Here is a 14,213-nt window from a genome sequence, read left to right as displayed (position 1 = left end):
GTCTCAAGAGAAAAAGCTACACAGCAGAAGCAAACAGCAGTCTGTGGAAATGTTATTTACCTTTTTTTCTCCTTAATATTTTATTTCGGAGGTGAAATAATCTGTGTAATAGCCAGAATTCAATACATTCAGCTATAGGTACCTTCATTACAAAGTTACCTTTTAAAGTAATGACTTATAAGACAGCATAGGCAGCAAGACATTGAGGCAGCTGCCTTCCATTTCAGACACAGCCTTGGAGTGTGTGGAAAATCATGCCGAGTTGTTTTACAGAGGTAATGATTAGCATGCCTGCAGACTTTTACTTTACTGAAACTAGGGTTTTTTTTGTTCACCAGAGTTCTACAAGACACACGAAAGTAAGAGTACTGTTCAAACATAATGACATATTTCCTTAAAGGCCATATACCTCACAACACATGATTGTATGCACAATGTTGTTTTATCAAATTCGAGTAATCTTTGTTGTAATCAAACCTTTATTTTGAACTAATTTGCCAGTTATTTTATTGACTAATGAAATTTTTGAAAATTTGTGAAAAAGAAAGGTCCTTCAAAAGACACTTGCGCTCAAGGCTTATCATCATTGTGTATTTGTGGTCTGACCACAGGACAAAACTATTCTGAAGGAAACATCTATGACATACCATAGATGTCTGTTTTGTGCAGATGTATAGGTTTCACTGCATAGAACCATGGGATAAGGCTTACAAAAGCTGCAGTTACAAGGTCTGTGGAGAGAATCTGGAGCTGAAACCCCAGTTGAGGGGACCTGGGCTTCAGGAATGTGAAGGCTTAATGAGATTCAGAGAAGCAAAGCATTCTTCACAGTCCACAGTCCATGTCCCTAATTACTGCCAGTAGCTTAAGACAAAATACAACATGGAATGTCATCTATTAATGTAGCGATTCCTGAAAGGAAAGCAGCTCATCAAGGTAATTGTTTACACTGTTTTACTAAGGTCAACGACTTGCTATGTGATATCCCAATATGTTTGCATATGCTTGGAATTGTCAAGGAAAAGATACAATTAGGGTCAATAAAGCAATTCTTGGCATCACATTTTATTGGATGAACAATCTCCAATCTTTTCCATACAGAATGAGTAGAGGTGACAAAGAGGTGAGATAGTGGTAACATTCATAGAGGAAATATTTAGCTGCTTTATCTTTGTTATACTTAGCTTAGCTTTTTACTATCACCACAATTAGTACACACACAATTAACACAATCACCAAGCATTATCTACTCATATCGTGACATGTTTGAAGGGATAAAGAAATAAAAGAAAGCTGCTTTGTGCTCAGATAACTGACTTCCCGGACACCCCCTTGCCATCCACAAGCCCCTTTGTGCTGGTCATCGCTTTCATCTTCACCTCATATTCATCAAGTTTATTCTGAAAGAGATTACTTATTGTTAAGAAAAGAAACAATCTCAAAAATAATACTTGGAAATACGTGGAAATTAGTGGCATAATGGTACATGTATTTGTATGGAACCGGCATTATATAGAGTTCATGGTTCGGTGTATGCAGAGAAAATACCACCAGAAACCTTCAGCTGTAAACCATTGGATTTGCACAGTATTGTGGGAGCTGTAGTGGTTTGGGAGAATTGCTATAGTAATTGTGATCACAATGCTTCCCCAGCCCGCCCCTCACCTGCATCCTTCTGTATGTAGCAAGTTTGATATTTACTCTCGCAACTGAAAATAAGCAGGTATTTCCAATATTTTGGCCTTATTTCAACTCATGAAATCGTGGTGGATCAGACGAAGACAGCGTGTCAGTGTTTTTGGACAGCTGAAGGGTGGCTCTCAAGAGGAACAATACACCACTAGGTGGAACAAACCTGAACAACTGTCTGTTTAAAACCAATGAAAAGAAACACTGGTTAGGCTTATGTGGTCAGCCTTTCTTGTTTTTTTCTCCAGTTGTTCTGAGGTCCAAAACGTGATGTGTACCGAAACGTGATTTTTGTGTACCCTTAGTGGCAATAACGTTAGTTTAACACAAACATGCCTTGCTTTATTAACTCTTAACACTGTAACTCACCTCAATGTGGGTTGTTCTTCATCATCCAGAAGCTTCCTGTAGGCTTCAATCTCAGCCTCGAGCTCCACTTTGAGGCTAAGCAGAACTGTATAATCCTGCATCTGCTTCTGGATGCTACTGCGCAGCTCCATCAGCTCAGCCTCTTTCTGCAGGATGATGCCATTATACTGCCCTATCTGCATGTTAGTGCGTAGCTGGATTTCCTCAATGGATCCTTCTACAGATGCGTTCTATGTATCAGAAGAATGTACATAGTACAAAGGTAAAGTCCAGCAAAATAAAAACAGGGCACCTATAATTTGCAAAATAGCATCTCTCACCAATCTATTCTGAGACTGAAGCTCAATCTCCAGAGACTGCATCTTTTTGTGGTGCTCCTGGGCTTGGGCTTGAGCCTCTTGCAGTGCAGCTGTGCTCTCAGTCACTTGTACTTGTACTGCTTCAATCTAAATGCAGTGAAGAAATAAAGCATGTGCATGTTTCAGTGTGTAGCCATGAGGGAACTGTGGGGACTTAGCAGAGTTATACTCATTACTAGCGTACTCTACTGACCGAAGTAGAGCGAGCTAGGTTAATAATAAAGAAAAGTTGACCACGATGTTGATCTTTAGCCATTCGCCCTACACATCTTTAGTCTACGCAGTACTGTAAAGGGTAGAACTCTGGTTAATTAGTTTTTACACAGTGTAGTTTGCTGTCAGTTTTTACAGTAACTTGGCAGTTGAATGTAAGGTCATAAATCTTGTTTTTTTTTTATATCCTGGTTATGAAAGCTGCTACTTGGCCTACCTAGATAAGCTCTAACCAGCCTGTGAATTAGAAGAATACAGGTTCCAAAAATGGAATATCTAACCTTTGATTCATGCCATGCTTTGAGCTCATCTTGGTTCTTCAGGGCTATTTTCTCATATTTGGCTCTCATCTCTTCCATGATTTGGGCCAGGTCCTGTCCTTTAGGACCATCAACTTCCACTTGAACCCCCGACTGGGCAATATGGCCATGCATTTCTGTAATTTCCTAGACAAAGTGAGAGAAGGTGGGGGCTGTTACACTCCTTTATCAGAACACTGCATTTTTCGAATGTGTCTAGTCAGTGAGGTCACCTGTTGTTTGTTTTTCTTCAGGGAGATGAGCTGTTCATTCAGTGTCTCAACGTCATTCTCAAGGTGCAGTCTCACCACATTGGTGTCATCCAGAATTCTCCTCAGTTCACGAATATCTGATTCAACATTTTCACGAATGTGAAGCTCATTTTCAAATCTACAGAAGAAGAGTGTAGAAAGAGATTCTTAAGAAGAAAGGAAAAGCTACTACAGACAGCATAAGTGTTTTAAATCATGTTCCAGACTTAGCCTTGAAGTCCCCTATAGACAGACTGCTGTTGTCAATCTGGAGAGCCATTTCTGCATTGCATAAGGTCGTCTCCAGAATCTGAAATTGAAATAAATTCATCAGATTAAACAAGTTTAAACATGTTGTGCATGCAAGACTATAGAGAATATCGTAGGACTAGAGGCCTTCTGCAAAAAAAGAGTAGGAATAACTCCAACTACTAGAAATGAGAGGCTTTTAGCTAGCTACAAAGATTTCTGCCTAACCCCACCTCATTGTGTATGTGTTTCTAGTAAATGACATTACATACCATTACATAGGATTAAAAGTGAATAGAAATAAACTGGCAGCTTGGATTAGGTCTAAACTATGAACTATTTTTTTGTTTCTGTATTGTCACGTCCAATTTTCTGATTAAACATCATTATGCAAAGTTCTAGACACATAGGCACACTATTTACACCATTTATTTATTTACTTACTTATTTAAAACCATATTTCGTTTTACCCAGTAAACATTTAAGGCGATTGCATGTTGAGTTACTGAGTGTTTTCTGGTAAGGTTTAAGATTCATTTAAGCCACCAATGACTTTTTCAATCATTTTTGGGTGTTTTCACACTTGAATGCACAAGTCTGCACCTTAGACTGATTCTCGGCTCATTGGGGGGAGGGGCTTATTATCACTGGTTTGCTTTCACACAGAATAATTCCATTTAACCCATGGATCGATTGTACAATTTGGAACATCTATTTTTATAGCTATTTTCAGCTATTTCAAATTAACCATCACACAATCCCACATGCGGAACCAGAAGAACATAGCTTTCACACTTGGAGCAAACTGCACCAAAGTCCACTGATTTTAGGAGAAGCTAGGATTGGTTCTCTGGACTGCTTGTGTGCTCAAATCGAACAAATGCATGCTCTCCCGGGTCAGAAACTTTCAGTCCTTGTGAACTTCATTATGAATAGCTGATAAAAAGTCACATTCAGTTTTTGACTTCTTCTGTTCTTGTACTGTGTACACTTCCCTTACTTTACATAGAAGCTACATCAATAAGTAGATATAATAGTTTTCTAATTCAATAAAATACTTTAAGTTGAGAAAACATTGAGTAGTTATCAACTAATAGCTTCAGATTCTGAAAGGAAAATTCTATTTTTAATAAATTATTCTGCTAATTTTCGGACCTAATTGCTATAAACCAAAATTGCTTTGTTTTTTCCCAAGTTCAGAATTTATTGCAGACCAAGGTACCTCTTGGCGTAGCTGCCTGATGATGGTCTCATAACGGCTGTAGTTGTGCACCTCAGGGCCTTTCCTCTCCTGAGCCTCTCTGATTTGCACCTCCAGCTTGCTGTTTGCTTGTTCCAGGGTTCTCACCGTCTCAAGGTAGGAACCCAGACGGTCGTTCAGGTTCTGCATGGTCAGTTTCTCGTTGCCCACACCAAGCTCCACAGAAGCAGAGGTCGATCCATGGAGGCCCTCGTTGAGAAAACGTCTGCCACTCAAGTTGGAGAATTCAGTGGAAATCGTGCGATGTGCTGGCACTGAATGCCTTTCCATGATTTGATGAGACACTGGTGTTTCCCTAAACGCCCGTGCTGATGCTATCATTTTTGTTTAAAAGCAAGGAGCTTGTCCTGTAACTACAGTAGAGTGGTTTTGGACTGCGCCTACAATCAAAATTGATCATATAAATCTCTAACCTCTGTAATACATTGGACCATGGACTCATACTCCACCCCCAGATTATTGCAAAGACAGAAAGACTTTGATCACAAGAATATTAAATTACTTTGGTAGTTTTATGGTTTGGAATCAGTGTTATCAGTTTTTTGTGTCAGATGAAAATTCTTTGAGCGTATTAGTACAGTCTTATATGTGACAGTTTAAATAATTAGTCAGCAGCTGTGAACTAGCATCAATTTTAACCTCCAGGAGTTGATAAAGCTCAGGATAACATGACCTTGAGTCATTTCCAGCATTCTATGCAAGGAAGAACAATCAACCTCTAAGCTGTTAATCAATCATTGGGATATCCATAAGATTAGGATAACATTTAAATGTACTCAAGCCATTTCCAGCATCCTGAGTGCAGAAGAGCAACGTTACCACTGTCACCTGTTGGAAAGCAGCCGCAACTGACCAAATGGTATCGCTTTAACAACATTCTCAGCACCAGCACCCAAAATGTGAAAGATAATCAGGACTTACCACATTTAATAACAGATGAGGTCAGATCAGGGGTCCTGTGGTCATTTTTATTATTATAACATTGACGACACTTCTGGAATCTTGTATTTACTGCAACTGATAGATATAAATAGTTTTTAAATATCACAATAAAGGTATGAATAACTCTAAAAGTTTGCCAAGAGCTCAGCGTGCAGCTTGAAGCTGATGTTCCACCTTAAAATAGCATCACAGTTACACACTGGCACCTGTAACTTCTGTATACGAATTCAGTCCGATACACTTGTAAAATTCAGCTAATGTTGCTACATGGTTCGTCTGTTTGTGCGCTGGTAAAAAAAAGTCCAGTGTTCAAACTCAACCCTGGCTCTGTAAATTACAAGCAGCCTACCGTACCATACCAACCAGGGAGCAGCCATGGTAACTTGTGAAAGGGTTCATTTCAAGTGTACTACACAATAACTGCATGATCATAAAGTAATATCTAGATATGATGCCAGTACTCCAAAAAGTTATAAGATGTCAAAAAGAGCTATAAGGCTGCAGATAATTCCATACTGATGGTGTAAGATGTTTAAAAATTCACTGATGACCAAACCTGAGGACAGACGAGTTCTAAAGAAATGGCTATACATTCTTAATCACAGAATTAAGCAATATTTAGCATTTAATGTTTTTTGTTTTAAAAAAAAAAATCCAAGTAACAGAAATAAATGGTATCTGCAATCTTCTGCATAGTAGTGTAATAAATGTATGTAACATATTATGCAATGACACAGAAACAGGGTCTTATGTTGTTATCAGTGCTCATTCAAATACATACTTGCTGGACTAAATTGAACTAAACTGGATGTATGCTAAATTATTAACTAGCATGCATATTTTGGTGCAAAATGTAAATATCATAATACCATCTTTGTATGGACTAAATTAAATTAGGCCAGTCTGCCTCAAAACTGGACATCTATGAACATCCCACCGCAGTTCTCACTGAGTCTGTGTTGCTGCTTAAGAATATGCCTTATTTCACTGGTCTTAGCATGAACACAAAAACAATAAGGGAAAGAAACGCTCGAATTTAAACTGCTTTAACATTTTGTATGTGCAAGTTGAAATAAAAACTAACACAGAGAAGGGAAGTTCACAGGCTGTGCAGGGGTAGTTCAGGCTCAACAAAGAGTTTCAATGGTCATAATCTGAATCTGGATGGATATGCAGAGAGACATGTAATGAAAGCAATTTGTAATGAAATTCAGAATCCAGACCCATAAAAGAGGCCAAGGGTCAACTACTCTGGGGATGGGCTACTTTAGACAGTGTCAGCATTGATAAACAGATAAACGGTAGGAGGTCAAAACCAAGGAAACCAGAAGGGCAATGACTACAAAGACTCATGAGAAAATAATGCAGAGCTGTTAGTCTTGCTGGGACTGGTTACTATGCAACTGAAGCTCAGAAGAGGTGGAGTCAAAGGTGTGACACGATTTGCATAAGAGAGGAGAGATGAAAAATGAGGTTAATCCTAAATTGGAACAAGTGTACAACTCCTTTTAATCTGTATGCAGACCTACACTTCAGTTTTTGCCCATCATAAATGATTAATATCAGTTTCATAGACCCTAAAATAGAACCCTGGGGAACGCCACAAAATATGCTGAACTAACTAAATCATTCATAGTAGTTGGTGCAGTAATGACAGGATTAATAAACCAAGGTTACAAAAGCTGTTGTTTTTTTGGTCAAAATGCAATACTGAATATTAAAAAGAAAGCTGTTTTGATCTGATTGTTTTCTTTAAAAAAAAAGCAAAAGCTAAATGAACAACTGGCAAAAGTAACAACCCACCCCCGTCCCACATCATAGCTGTGTTGTTGACACTTGTCAGCATTCACGCCTTTCCAGCCTTGCATCACCTTTAGGCCAAAGGATTTAGTCTCCCTTTATATTAGGTCTCTCTAATAACAGTGTAAATGCTTCACACTAAAATTCATATAATAACCATGTAACTACTGGTTGTGAATTTGCTGTTATTGATGGATTGAATGAATAAAGCTTACAGTAATTACACATTTTATTTCCAGTTTTCACTCATGAAATGACACAAGTACATCTCAATAGCTGGAAAAGGAAAAGCAGCTGTTCATATGAATACAACTGCCCTCAACATATTACACATGTATAACACATGAGAATACACTGTTAGAGCTATTGAGAAACACTGGTGTTGTTACACGAGTCAAAACTAAGATTACCACACATGTATTTGCATAGTCTGTGCTACTGTAATCAGTTTATAACAGTGGATACATCACTGGTAGTTACATTGCTGTTACATGGATTATTAATATGTAACTACATTGTTAGAAACACTTACTATAAAGTGGGACCAATACTTTTTTGTACATGCTTTTAACAGGAACCTGTCAAATCTTTATTCAAGCAGAATTTCTGTTCATACCAAGGATAAACATAAAGCTGAGTGTTGAGGAACATCGTATACCGAAGTATTGGATATGCTATGGGTTGGTTCAGTCGAGTCCTGGACTACCCAGCATTCTGAATGGTGGTTTTCCATTTAATTTGAGTGATGGTGCACCACTGAATACATTGAATGAATAGATTGTGATCCAGAATGAATCATCTAACCATCAGTTATGCAATCATATCCTCACAACCATGTTCTAGTGTAAAGCCTTCCCATAAAAGTAGAGGCTGGTTCTGAAGAAAAGAGGGAACATGCATTCTATTACTTTCTACATCTGTATTAAATTAACAAATCCTTTGCAGGAATGATATAATTGAAAAGTATCATGAAAATTAAAGTCTATCTTAGTATAGTTGATCTTCCATCAATACATAAAGTGATGAAATGACTTGATATGAATACCATGCACATCCTCTTCACACCACTACAAACTTTGTTTTGTAAATATTTAATGCAAATGTTGCTGGCCAAAGACATGGCTCTTTCAGTTTGACTACAACACTAATAATGCTTTATGCTGATAACATAGATGCATGGATAAAAATTCAAATATGAAAGACCATTGTGCTTGTCATTTGAACCAGGCTAATTTTCACCTGCTCAACCTGTTTTAAAACAGTCAGTCTGTTGCATGTAAAGCTGAATATACCCCACAAACAACTCAACTACTTTGAGTTATGTGAAGATTTTTGATGATTTCCCACACTCACATTGCATTGTGGAGTTGAATTAACCTATTGTAATCGAGGCTAGTCGATTACACTGGCAACTGGATAGTGATTAGCCCATGCATCCTTAAAAAAAAAGGCACACTGAAAAAACAAAAGGTTCCTGGCACCATCTATTAGCATACTGGGCATGTCCTCTGCCCCACCCGAGGTACCATCAGTATGTTATTGATCTCCCCAGTCTACACCCTTATAAATACAGGAACCAGAAGAATTGAGTATAAAGAAACCATGTTTATCATAGATATAAGCGTTCACCTTGGATCTACGTTCATATCCTGTGTTTTGGTTTGCTGCCTGGTCTCAGTGTTGTGGGCTGTAAGAGCATGTTAACATTTTCCACACTGCTCACTGTAGCTCCTAGGTGGATGGGGACTACAGTGTTCACTACTATAATGTTCATCACAGTAGGATTATACTACCCTTTTTTGATGAGGTGGTTGAAACTAGTCCATTACATTTCTTATTAAAATGATTTTGTGTTTAGTTAACAGCTTCAGAGTCATGCTGATGCTCCACTGACTTGTAATAGGGAGAATAGCATCTCCATCATTGCCACTCTGGGCTTGGCACACTGCTATTTGCATGATGTAACTTTTATAAAGTGGGCTGGACAACGCTTGGAAGAACTGCACAATGCTGCATAACCATATTTGTCATATTTGTGTAAAATCCTATAAAAGTGCTCTACCACATCAGTCTACATGCTTCTTTCACTTTCAGTGACAGTTCTGTATCTCTCAGATTGTCCAGAAAGGTGTGTCCTATAAGGGTGGCTCAAAGCTTACACAGATTACACTTCCCAACTGTAGGGGGAGCCCAGGAGCAAAAAACACCACGTGTTGCATAATGCTGCTTTAATGTTTTTAGGGTAAAAGGTTACTTCAGTTAATTGAACTTATCTGATCTTATATCACAAACAGAACAAAAGGCAACAGACAACAGACACGTGAAGAATGGGATGACACTAGTGGTATGTTTGAGGGTTTATTGGAAATGACCAGACACAATGGATGCAACACAACAAGAAAACCATGCCAAAGAACTTGTAGTGTACAAAACTAATCCATAAGATTGTATGTTTACAGTCACTTAGCAGAGAACTGAACATTAAGCCGTCTTTGGTTGTGGTAATGCTGACTGTACCAGCAGTTCATTCTATAAAGTATGCCATTAATTTCTTATTCATCTTGAAACCTTTTGAATGCAATAAATATCTATTATTCTCACACCAACCACTCTGGATGGTTGTCAGTATTGGCCTGTGAGGTGTTAGTGTTGTGTTGCTGGTGGCTGATTAGACCTTCCTCTCCTTGGTCTCTGTGCTTGAAGACACCACCTTTCCATCTACCAGCGTCTGTGTGACCGTCATCACTTTGACCCTTTTCTGTTCCTCAACGGCGTCCTCGAGCCTGAGAAAGTAAGAAAGATGGTTTGTAACCTGAGAATGAGGACTCTGCACATTTTTCTTCTTGAACGATAAGGGGGACTACATCCACCACAGGCATTGAACTTAAACTCACTTGAAGTCCCCTCCATCCAGAAGCCTTCTGTAGGTGGCAATCTCAGCCTCCAGCTTCATCTTAATGTTAAGCAGAGCTTCGTATTCTTGTGTCTGCAGCTGGATGTTGTTGCGAAGCTGCATCAGCTCAGCCTCCAACTGCAGGGTGATGGTGTTCAGATTCTCGATCTCAGCGTTGTAGCGCATCTCTGTGTCCCGCAGTGTGCCTTCCAGTGAAGCTTTCTGTAAGCAAGAACACAAGGGAAAGAACACACATCAGCTAGAAGATTCTATGGGTAAGATCTCACAAATCTTGGTTAGAACATCCCTAATCGACAAACTGTGGCTTAAGAGACGTTCAAGCCATAAACTTTGGTAAATCAGAGGCACTTCATACCAGAGCCACTGATATGTGACTTGATTGGAGCAACTATGGTTAATGGAGAAGTTTCTTTTTTGGACTACCATTATATACAGTATATACACACCAGGCTCTTCTGTGACTCCAGGTCAATCTCCAGTGTCTGAAGCTGTCTGCGAAGGTCGTTGACTTCTGTTCGTGCACCCTGGAGGGCCTCTGTGTTTTGCGTGACTTGTACTTGGACTTCTTGGATCTGAAAAGAGGGCAAGTTTTTACTTCAGCATGGAAATCAATATGCTTTTTGGCTATTGGTACACTTGAGGTCACTGACAGTCATTGACATGCCATTGCGAGCTCTTTCATAAATATACCTGTGACTCGTGCCAGGCTTTCAGTTCTTCTTGGTTCTTCTGGGCCATCTTCTCATACTTGGCTCTCATCTCTTCCATGATCTGAGACAGGTCCTGTCCTTTAGGTGCATCAACGTCCACCTGCACACCTGACTGGGCGATCTGGTTACGCAGGTCATTTACCTCCTATCAAGACAAAACAAGGGAAGGCAGTTCAGTGGTGAGCACTGTTTCAGTATATCAACTTTTTTCCGGTGCACATTTGAAGATGCTATGCTAGTCTTGCACTTACGTTGTCATGGTTCTTCTTGAGGAAGATCAGCTCCTCCTTCAGGGACTCAATTTCACTCTCCAGGTTCATGCGGCCAATGTTGGTGTCATCGATGACCTTCCTCAGGCCAGCAATGTCAGCCTCCACCGACTGGCGGATGTTCAGCTCGGACTCAAACCTTTGGACAAAATGAGATGTGGTTATGCCATGAAGCTTTTAGTGCAGTGCAATACTCATATTCAATATTCATATTAGCTACTATATACCACAGTCATGGAAAACCTTGATTATGGACCCAAATGAGGGTTAGTACTGAAAATCTTCATTGCCAGGCAAACAATGAGTGTACTCACTTCACTCTGAAGTCATCGGCTGCCAGGCGAGCGTTGTCGATCTGGAGCACAAGGCGGGCATTATCCACAGTGGCGTCAAAGACCTACAACCAGTCAGGAGGCGGAGGTTAGCAAACATTGCCAAGCAAATTAGGAAACGTGGCTTGGGAGACTTGTGGAAGCGCATTAGTCAGAGCTAAATTTATTTCTTATACAGAGTGAATGGTTTTGCATAGCACTGGGGTTGCTATGCTCAGTGCAGCTAAGATAAAACATGTTAGTGCAAACTGAAATGACTGGCTGCGATCATTTGCTGGTGCAGCAGTTATCCCTTCTGCTCTGTGGGTTGAGTTTGCTTAGATAAGACCTGGAGAATAGCAGGTGTCAGAGTCCATGGGATAATCATTAACAAACAACTAATTCGTTGGCAGAACCGGTTGATTTGCGGAAGGGAAGCGTAAAGCCTGCACTGCCGGGTAGGGCAGGAGAGATATTGCATTTTTATTAGCCTAAGAGGCAGTATGAGCTAATGTTGGTTAGCTTGCCATGCTTGTTTGCTAATGCTAACATAGTGGGAGCTATGTACTATGTACAGCTTACATTAATCTAAACATATAGGATTTTATATAGATGATAAAACTGTTAAATATATAGTTAATATATAGTATATATGTATATAGATGTTAATACTAATAATACTGAAAAGTTTGGTATGGCAGCAACTTTTTTTGGTCAATTCTTTAAACAAATCTATACTATGGACCATTAAACCAACTTACCAACTGACTTTTTTATGAAACACTGGAGCTAATGAGATCAGGTTCATTCATTCAAGAACCACTGTTCTGCAATAAAGCTTTATTATTAGCCACTGAAACACTGACATACAATCATAAAAAGGACTATATAATAAGGCTTCATAAAACAACCCAGATTGTGTCTTCCCTGCGTGACATACCTATGACAAATGGGAACTTAAAGTCCATCTAAGTGTAATCAAGCAGTCACTGCACCCTGGCCCTGCCTGATGAATGAGGGCCATATGACTGTGTTCACACAGCCTATTATAGATGACTTGGCTAGTATTGCTACCTGGAAATACAGGTGTGAACCTAACACTGGCTTATCAGTGCTTTTATCATACTTAAGCCTTAGTTTAACTCTAAGATCGTTAAACTAACTGATTCCTTTCATCAAAACAGAATTACCGCAATTTTAAAGGGGAAAGTAAAGTTAGAATAAATATATTTATATATATAAATATATATTTATACACATGTCTGACTTCCCCTTTAAGGTCATTTGAGACAGTTGCATTAGTTAAACTCCCTTGACTTTTCTATTTCCTTCAAACCTCCCACAGGCTTTAAAATACCGCCCCAAATTTCCGTCTACAGGGAATTACGGACATGTCTGCTAGCGCGACGGTGAATAAACACAGGATGGAAATGCTTATTCACTGGAATGCAGGCCTGTAGCTAAGGTTATGGATCCTATTAGGACCAACAGCAGTTTCTGAGAAGTCTGATCTTATCAAGAATGAAAGCCACATTTGCCACATTTTTATATAGTTCTCCACTCACAGCTCCCACCACATACACACTCACCTTCTTGCGCAGGTCATCAAGGATGGCCTGGTAGCGGCTGTAGTCATGGACATCAGGGCCTCTCTTCTCCAGGGCCTCACGGATCTGCACCTCCAGCTTGCTGTTGGCCTTCTCCAAGGACCTGACCTTGTCCAGGTAGGAGGCCAGGCGGTCGTTCAGGTTCTGCATGGCCACCTTCTCGTTGCCCATGATCTCTCCAGTAGCCCCAGTGGCGGTCACCTGGAAGGAGCTGGACACAGAAGAGGCTGGCACTCCCAAAGAGCTCCGGAGGCCCGAGAAGGAGGCTGAGGAGATGCGTGCCCCTGAACCACCGGCTCCGCCATGGATGCTGGCTGCCCGGTAAGCCGGTGTGGCCGAGGTGCGCTGGATGGACACCTGGGCCAAGGGTACATGGGAGGAAGAGGTACGCACAGAATAGCTATGTCTCATGCTCATGGTGGCTAAAGTGTGTGAGAGAGAGAGTGAGAGAGAAGCTGAATGGAGCAGTAGAGAGCAGCCAGATGAGTGCACAAGGCAGTAGGGAGGGAGACTCAAGCTTTATACCCAACTCCTACTTCAATGACCCCACCCACAAGCCAGCCCCTCCCTCTCACCAGTCATGTCCAATCGTGTCCCATCTGTGCTGTTCTGAGGTTTTGCAGAGCTTACAGTGACTGGAATACATTTAGACTGCTGTTCCACTGCTGTTTTTACAAGTGTCTGCTTTTTCCCCTCCCTATAATCAGGATAAAAAATGATTTGGTTTTATTGTGGGAGCCCCTAAAACTAAGATCCGTTTTCTTTACTTTGTCTTTTATGCCCATATGTGTGGGTAAGGGGGGTTTTGTTACTTAAAACATTCCTTATGGAAGAAAGACTAATCTCACGTGTGGAGTTTTAATTAGCTGGAACTTTTCTTATGAAAAATGTAGAAGCTTGTGTAACTTTAACTAGGTGATTGTATGTAATCTTATTTAGAGTACAGTGAAAAGGGTCTAGGCAAATAGCA

General features: G+C 40.0%; 2 protein-coding genes across 2 annotated transcripts; both read right to left on the bottom strand.

Annotated features, from left to right (window-relative positions):
- Nucleotides 1–1,301: 1,301 nt before the first annotated feature.
- LOC140534894 (keratin, type I cytoskeletal 18-like) lies at nt 1,302–5,036 on the bottom strand. The gene is made up of 7 exons (XM_072656481.1): nt 4,652–5,036; nt 3,408–3,490; nt 3,163–3,319; nt 2,912–3,076; nt 2,379–2,504; nt 2,059–2,288; nt 1,302–1,400 (listed from the first exon to the last, which is right to left on the bottom strand). Exons 1-7 carry the CDS (start codon nt 5,009–5,011, stop codon nt 1,376–1,378), a joined length of 1,146 nt encoding a protein of 381 aa, XP_072512582.1. The 5' UTR covers nt 5,012–5,036; the 3' UTR covers nt 1,302–1,375.
- Nucleotides 5,037–9,777: 4,741 nt separating this feature from the next.
- krt18a.1 (keratin 18a, tandem duplicate 1) lies at nt 9,778–13,747 on the bottom strand. The gene is made up of 7 exons (XM_072656480.1): nt 13,226–13,747; nt 11,640–11,722; nt 11,308–11,464; nt 11,037–11,201; nt 10,793–10,918; nt 10,327–10,547; nt 9,778–10,215 (listed from the first exon to the last, which is right to left on the bottom strand). Exons 1-7 carry the CDS (start codon nt 13,658–13,660, stop codon nt 10,101–10,103), a joined length of 1,302 nt encoding a protein of 433 aa, XP_072512581.1. The 5' UTR covers nt 13,661–13,747; the 3' UTR covers nt 9,778–10,100.
- Between the last annotated feature and the right edge of the window lie 466 nt (nt 13,748–14,213).

This window comes from Salminus brasiliensis, chromosome 14 (genome assembly GCF_030463535.1).
Source record: "Salminus brasiliensis chromosome 14, fSalBra1.hap2, whole genome shotgun sequence".
Lineage (NCBI taxonomy): Eukaryota > Metazoa > Chordata > Actinopteri > Characiformes > Bryconidae > Salminus > Salminus brasiliensis.
Note: the sequence above shows the minus strand (reverse complement) of the source record. Positions and strands in the feature narration are given on the sequence as shown.